Below are 8,019 nucleotides of genomic sequence, written 5' to 3' on the forward strand. Positions count from 1 at the left end.
TGTTTGAGGTGGTGATTTAGGTCCATACTATATCTTAGATGACATTGTTTTGGCCTGCATGTAATGTTGTAGCATGTATGGTTATATCTTTGTAATTTGTGATGTGTGTTGAGCCGACCTTGAAAGATAGGTGGATGATATGTATAAATAAATCTAATGTTGATTGTAATTGAGTATGCAGATGACCTGTGTGTGCAAATAATGTATTAATCATTCGGTAGCAGAGGAGAAGTGTAAAAGAAGTGCGAAGGAGAAGTATATGTGTTATGTGCTTAACCAAAAACTATAACCAGGCATGAGGAGATCCTATTCTATTAGTTCATGATCTTCTAGATGTAATCTGAATGTTTTTGTAACGCAATGAGTCTTCCCAAGGGTTGTTGCCCTCCTTTCTTTTGAGCAGTGAGCTCTAGGAAGTGTGCCAAAATGCATGTGCATTCTCCATTGTAAAATTTCATATACTTCTAACAGGGTATCATCATATTGTGGGTAGGTTCCCACTGTGGTTTTTCCCTTAACTGCGTTTTCCACGTCAAAAATCTTGGTGTTATGTATGTTATTGATGCGGTATTAATTTGTTCTTTTATTGTTAATTATTAGAACTGAAATTGTGTTTGAGTTAAGTAGAGTTTTTGAGAAAATTGATTCTCTCCTCCCCACCCCTCCCTCTCAGTTTTTTGCATTGTTGCCAACAAAAACATTTATTGATATAATGTATTAAAAGAGTTAAAAAGTATTTGTGACCCCAGAATATTGATGTGACAATGCAATGAATAGGACAACTATAAAAGATGGCCTAATTGATCAAGTGTTATTAGAATGATTGCAAATGAAAATGTTTTCATTTATTTTTACCTATTTGTTTAAATGACATGGCATGAGTTAGAACACGTGATACACAACCTCACAAGTAGAATGAAATTTTAGCAAAACTCAAAAACATTTCACATCCGCCCATATCCCAATATAGTAGCAAATTGATGAAGAAAAATATTTCCACTTTTGGGAGCCTTCGTTGAAATTAAGTTATTCCGAATAGTTCACCAGTAATGACGACAAAATTTTGGCATCGCAATAATTCAGGATATGTTAGTGAGGTGGACAAACTTACCTGAGAGTTATATGTTCAATGGTCCTACATTCGTTTACAATACAGGAATCTCCCACAAGGTGGGATTTTAACAAATATCTAGCAGTGACTACTGTAATTGGAAATTTGAAATCTAAGGATAAATTAAATAAGTTAAAAATAGCAAAGGAAACGGTGTCTGAGGTGCAAGCTGAATTAAACTGACCAGGGTGGTAATCATGGAAGAAGCCTAGGTGCAATGCACTAGTAGTTTGGGCAGCAAGGTGTAAGGTTTGAATACAAAAAACAAATAAAAAAAATTCAGCAGCAAGGAAGAGTCAAACGCTGAGGTGGGTACAGGTTCTCCAAGTGGACAGGCCTTTGCCAGCTAATATATGCTTGTCATTGGTTTTCAAGTCGTAAATGTAGGCTCCACATATCCTACAACTTGTGGGAAACTGTCTCTGGAATTGTTCATTGTCTTACAAGACTACATACATTGTTTGTTTCAATTGCTACCCTGAATTGCAGTACTGTGGGCGGATTTTGGTGTTGACCTCTTAACTCTTGAGTTAATTAATACAACGATCTAATGCCTAGTGGGAGTTCCCCATACCATGGTGAGGCCAGGGAAGGTGGTAGTGATATTTCCGGCTGTTTTTTATATATACCCGTTTACATGATTGTTCCTAATATCGGGCGATATTACGTATCGAGTTGAATTCACCATTCAAGTACTTTCAGTGTACATTAGTGTACACAATATCTATTGGATGAATATACAGCTTTGACAGTATCAAACCGTGAGAGTTCTGCCTGTAATTTGAAAGAGCGCCAGGGTCTCTTATACACCGAGAAGAGCAAATGTTCACAGGCGTTAGGGCCTCGCCCGTTGCGCTTCCCCTTTTCAAGGTGTGTGAATGGCTTAGATCTTTAGAGGTTTTACTGTAGATTCCATAATTCAGTTAGGCAATCTCTTTCTTTTTCTGGGAGGGCGAGTTCTTTTAAGTTGAATGGTATAGAAAGTATTCAATTCTCTTTTGTGAATTAGATTCTGTGAGTTTTTGTATTGGTATTTTGTAATAGATTGAGCCATCTATCATTCAGATAATTGAAAGTTAAAACAGAAAAATAGATCATAGAATGTGATTTGGAATGTTGATGTAGATACTTTCATACAATCTAATCCAGAAATAGCATCTATCAGTGTGAATTTTTTCATCAATGTTTTGGATCACACTTCAGAATCTATTTTAGATTTCTTTTTAACTCTTCAAGATGAATCATAAATACAATTTGAAATATTGATATAAAAATTAATAATGAACAATTATAGATTGTAAAAATCTGATTTCACTGGTTTTTCCTTCCACCCAGGGATGGATTAGGGAGGTGGTATTCAATCCGGGCATGGAACTTAGCTTGAGCAGTTGTTCTTCCGCTGGAGATATCGACAGCTCAATAGATTCCAGATGCGAGGTCAATTATTGCGTAGCAGACGAAAAAGGCTGCGCAGATCAAGATGAGGGCGCTAGCGACTGCATCAATGAAGATTGCAACGCCTCCTCGCCCACTCCCAATTCCAAGACCACCACTCCCGTAAACAATTCGTCTGCGCTGCAACGCACGGGCAGTAGAATCACAGAAACCAACAACAATAAGCCCACTCTTATGGAAGAGCTCTGCAATCGAGCGCAGATCGGGAAACTACCGTCGTCAAAATACAAGGGCGTCGTTCCGCAACCAAACGGCCGCTGGGGTGCGCAGATTTACGAGAAACACCACCGTGTGTGGCTGGGCACATACAACACGGAAGAAATGGCGGCCCGTGCATACGACACCGCCGCCTTCAAATTCCGCGGCCGTGACGCCGTCACCAATTTCGCCTCTCTCGACGAGGCGGACCGGGAGGCCATTTTCCTCCTCCGCCACTCCAAATCCGAAATCGTTGACATGCTCAGAAAGCACACATTCGAAGACGAGCTCCAGCAATCAATCGGAGAAATCATCTCAAACGGAACGGTTCATTCATCTCTTTCCGATGACACCAAATCGGGGCTCTCAGAAGCGCTCAGAGATTCAACTCGTGAGCACCTGTTCGTCAAGACCGTGACGCCCAGTGACGTGGGGAAGCTGAACCGCCTTGTGATTCCAAAGCAGTACGCAGAGAAATACTTCCCTCTCGAAGACTGCTCCTCCGGAAAGAGCCTCCTGCTTCATTTCCAGGACTCCACTGGAAAAACATGGCGCTTCCGGTACTCCTACTGGAACAGCAGCCAGAGCTACGTTTTCACGAAGGGCTGGAACCGCTTTGTGAAAGAGAACCGGCTGGAGGCCGGGGATATTGTTCGATTCGAGCGCACCACTGTCACTTCCGGGCAGCTTTACTTAAGCTTCCGTCGCAAGACCTCTAGTGATTTCCATACGGACGCCCTAAAACCGGCAGTAACCAGTCCTTACCTCCATTCATCGCAATTCCTTGCCATGCCTACGTGCCCCCGCCAGTCGACGCCGGTGATTTCCTCGCCGCCGCCGGTTCAGCAGACCACCGTTGGTTTACATTTTGGCGGCCACAGTGCGCTTCCTCGGGAAACCCTAAAAAGTACTCCTGTATATTGTTTACAGAAATGGGCGTCACATGAGGGTAATGATCCGTCGTGTGGGGATTTTCAAAGCCTTGTAAGGCAAAGTTCTTTTTCTTCTTCTTCTTCCTCTTCTGGTGTCATGGTGTTTGGTGCTGATCTGAGCCAATCCTCGCCCCCGACCACTTTGGATCTTTTTCCGGCTATTAAAGCGGAGGTGGAGGAATGCAACGTTTGTGAAAGGCAAGAGCAGGAAAGGAAGAGAAAGGCGGAGGGGCCGTTTGGGTTCTGTGGCTCGAAAAGGCAGTTCCATAACCAGTAGTAACGATTATTAATGTAATTCTATGTAGTACTAGAGTGTAATATAGGTAGTCTGGATTACATTTTTCCCAGATTACAGTCTGTTTGTGGCCAAAATGCATCTAATGTGGATAAGAAGCGTTTTGTTTCCTAAAGAAGGTACGTGTCAGAGCAAAATTTGAAGGTATTTTGTTGCCATAATTATTACTGATTCTTCGTGATATCTTTTAACAGTGGAATAATCATGTCTTCCAAAAACCCGTCGGACAGAAGCTTTCAAGTAAATGTACTTTTGGTCTGTTGGTGCCGAAAAAAATATTTTAATTTGTTGCCAGTGAGTTCCACAGAGATTTTGGGATAGACAGAAAGTTGCAAAGATCACATACATGCCAAAAGGTTTTCAAAACTATAAATGATTAAATTCTGTTTTTTGTACCTTTTGCTGTTTGTGTACCTTTAGCTGTTTGTGTACATGCCTCTGATGAAAACCATTGATTTCAAGATTCTAGTCCTGACAATTCATATAAGGAATCCAACTCTCATTTATCGGCCTCAACTGATATATTTGGGATTTTATTGTTTCATTATGCCTTAAGATGAGTAATAGGGTTGAACGTGCCATATTACCCGTGAGAAGATATGCTATTATGTCGTGATTTCTAAAGTAAACTCCTTACTCGTATTTAAACTGAAAGTGCTCAATCTAGTTCAAACATCATCAAGTCTCTTCATGATTGAGTGATCTTGAAATTAGGGGTAGAAATATGTGTAGTAATAAGTTGAGATGGAGGTGTGAGTTTAAGTGAAAATGAGAGAGCATGACAAGATTATTTGTATATTGTAAGTAGGGACAAGGAGAGAAACTAATCCAAGTGTGAATATGTCAATTAATGTTTTTGGGAGTTGTCTGGGGGAAGAGTTGAAAGGTGACAAATAGAATCTGGAAGGAAAAGGGTGAGGGTTTTTTTGGGAGGTAGTCAAGGAAGATGACTCTTAAAATTGAGTCTGTATTTTTTTGTCTATATTATTTTGAATTTTATTTTATCAGATTTATGTATGAAAATTTTATGAAAGGAATTATCTAGATCTAAAGAAATACTATTATGAAGAATCTCAAGTCTTATTGTAAGGCTAGAGAGGTTAAATTTGTAGGGAAATAAATTAAATCTTGTATTAAGGAATGTGATGTTATATTACAGTCTTAGAAAAAATAAATAATCAATTTAACAGTTGGTTGTATTGAGTAAATACAAGGTTATGATCTCTTAGGTCTTCAATGATGTGATTTGTTGATGTAACATGTTTGTTTTGATTGGAAAAAAATGTTTTGCAAATAATTCCCAAACCTTGATTCTAGACCTAAATTTTGATCTTTGTACCTACTATATACTCTTGTGTTATCTATTATAAAAAAATATTGTGTCTACATTTGGGCCACTTTAGTGCAATTTTATCTACCCTTGCATAATTTTATATATTTTTCACTCTTACTTTTGAGTCTTTTTCTCTTGTATATATGTATATATTAGCAATGTGATGTTGTAGAAATCCTTTTGCATTTAAAATTAGAGGATTATATCATGATTCATGTGGATGTACTAAAATATTAGGACAACCAATTTCTTGATCCATAAAATTGAAACCAATAAATCTATAATGATCCCTTTCAATATCACACTCAATCAAATAATGGGGATACTATTATATAGATGCTACACAATTTGAAGAAGAAACCAAATTTGTATTTTTATCACAATTGAAAGAGATTTTTTTTTTTTTTGAAATTTCAATGGCTCATATTGAGATGGGAACCCCCATAATAAGAAGAGTTCCTAGTGTCCACTTTAGCTTCAATGAAGTCACTATGTAGTTCAAAGAAGTGTCAAAAACTTTAATAATGTATTTTCGATCAAGTTCAAGACTCTCATTAATAAAGGATAGGAGTAAAGATGAAAATAAACTATTTAAATCCAAAAGAAAAGGGAACCATCGATAAGGTAGTTCATAATGGAATAGGAAACCCGTAAAGAAAATGCATTTTAATCAATCCTAGAGTGCAGACATGTTGAAAAGATTTGCTAATGAAGCAATATAATTCCTACAAAGTTTAAAATCTCTTAACACAACTGTGAACACTTTCAATAATTGTGAAGATCTTTCAAATTCCAACATGTGATGAAAATATGATTATCATGAAAATTTTGTTGTTGTTGCAAAAGTTAATATTTCCTTCTTAATGATTGAACTTCCTTATGCAACAAGTATATAAGGCGAAAACTGATTTGTTGAGGGAATTGGAATTCATAAAGAATTGAGGTTTCAAATCAAGGATGACACACTTGGCATGCTAAAAATGAAGGAAGTTAAAATAGCTTCCATGAACATGATAAGCCAACATATTAAGACAATGGCTACAAGTATGTCAAATAGAGATGAAGTAGATTTTGTTTTGTAATAATCATTTTTTGTACTTTTTAATTTGAAATATAATTGTAATTAAAATTTTATTTATTAATTAGTGCTTCTCTTATGTGGTGTTGGCTATGTTACTGGGTGGTAATACCTCTGGTCTCTATTATATCAAGGTTTATTAGAAGTTGAATTATATGTGTATGTGCTAGCAGGTTTATAAAGGAAGAGAGTCAAATTAGGTGGGGTTTCTAATGGAAATACCTACATTGGATTAATATAAGATATGAGTAATAGCTCTACCTTGGTTTGGTTTGTGGAATATGGGATGAATGTTAAAATTAGGTCAATGCATCCATGTCAAGAGTACTTCTAGATTTTTAGATATGAATAAGGATTTCATTTGATTATATTAGTGTTTCATATTTCAATTTACACAAAGAATACAATGCTTTATTGTTTGATTATAAGAGAAAGATTGATACGTGTTAGATACTTGATCAGTCCCGAAGACACTAAGAAGGGGGAGGGAGGGTGAATCAGTGTCTAACTAGATTACAAAAGATTTAAACTTATTTAGACAGCTCAATCCATTGTGTTATAAGGTTGTGCAATCTAGGACCAAGTTTATTTTTCAGCTCCTGGGTCTTCATTCTTATCCCTGCTTTTTCTTTTTCTAATTTCTTAATATTTCCTTAAAAAAATGAAGTAAGTTCCAAAGAACCTATCATGTTATCTTCTATATCATCAATCTCCTTTTGTGTATTTCTTATCTCCTCATCAATATCCTCTCTTAGGTGGTGAGGCTTGCATGCTTTCTTATACAATTTTTTATATTCCAAAATAGTGGAATTAAGTGTCGGTAATAAAGAATCAATATGCTCTATGCAGTCCTTAATAGTCTTATCAAAGAATTCACCTTTCTCCTTATTCACCCTTTCCTTAACAGTATCTTCATTAATTTGTCTGTGCAGTTAGAATATTTGAAGTAATGAATTTGGACAATGTGTCCAATTTACCTAAAGATCGAGAAATGTGATCTATCTTACAATCCGGTGCAATCAATTTCAAAATAGGTAAAGTATCATCAATGGCCTTAAATGCAAAGGTGTTGCATTCAGTGATCTTCTTTATGGAATCTGAAAGTACATCTATCACATTAGTAGGTCTGTAATCCATAGTGGAAGTGCTAGGCAGAGTGTGAGGTTTTGTAGTTGGTTTCTTCTCATCTCTGGATTCCTTAACCACTTTTGCTATCTTGTTTCCATCTTTGACCTCTTCTTTATTCACTTTGTCTTCCTTGTGCTCACTTTGTTTTACAACTTTGCTTTCATCCTTACTGTCTACCTTGTTGATTGTCAGTTCAAGTACACTCTGTTCTTGTCCCTTTTCTACTACTGCTTGTGCTTGTGCTTCTATCTAATTCTCAATGTTAAGCTGAGTATCATCAGGGGTGGTATCTATTTTCTTAACTTCAGTTGCCTCAATATTTTGCTGAGAGTCAATAGTGTTTATCAGTGATTCAGAGACCTCAACATTTGTATTTTCAACTCTCTTTTCCTCTGCAGTTTCCTTATCCATGACAATGTTAAAATCCTGTGTGTCCACATTCATGGTAAAAAGAATATTAGACTCCAAAATAGTGTCCTCTTGTGTCAT

General features: G+C 36.9%; 1 protein-coding gene across 1 annotated transcript; it reads left to right on the plus strand.

Annotated features, from left to right (window-relative positions):
• Positions 1–1,712: 1,712 nt before the first annotated feature.
• Positions 1,713–4,109, plus strand: LOC131070259 (AP2/ERF and B3 domain-containing transcription factor ARF14). The gene is made up of 2 exons (XM_059220228.1): positions 1,713–1,981; positions 2,447–4,109. Exons 1-2 carry the CDS (start codon positions 1,934–1,936, stop codon positions 3,971–3,973), a joined length of 1,575 nt encoding a protein of 524 aa, XP_059076211.1. The 5' UTR covers positions 1,713–1,933; the 3' UTR covers positions 3,974–4,109.
• Positions 4,110–8,019: the final 3,910 nt, after the last annotated feature.

The sequence above is a fragment of the Cryptomeria japonica genome, chromosome 1 (assembly GCF_030272615.1).
Source record: "Cryptomeria japonica chromosome 1, Sugi_1.0, whole genome shotgun sequence".
Lineage (NCBI taxonomy): Eukaryota > Viridiplantae > Streptophyta > Pinopsida > Cupressales > Cupressaceae > Cryptomeria > Cryptomeria japonica.

Coding starts and splice junctions, on each gene's coding strand:
- LOC131070259 (XM_059220228.1), top strand. CDS start 1,934: ATGTTCACAGGCGTTAGGGCCTCGCCCGTTGCGCTTCCCCTTTTCAAG. Junction 1,982..2,446: donor TTGCGCTTCCCCTTTTCAAG/GTGTGTGAATGG, acceptor CCTTCCACCCAG/GGATGGATTAGGGAGGTGGT.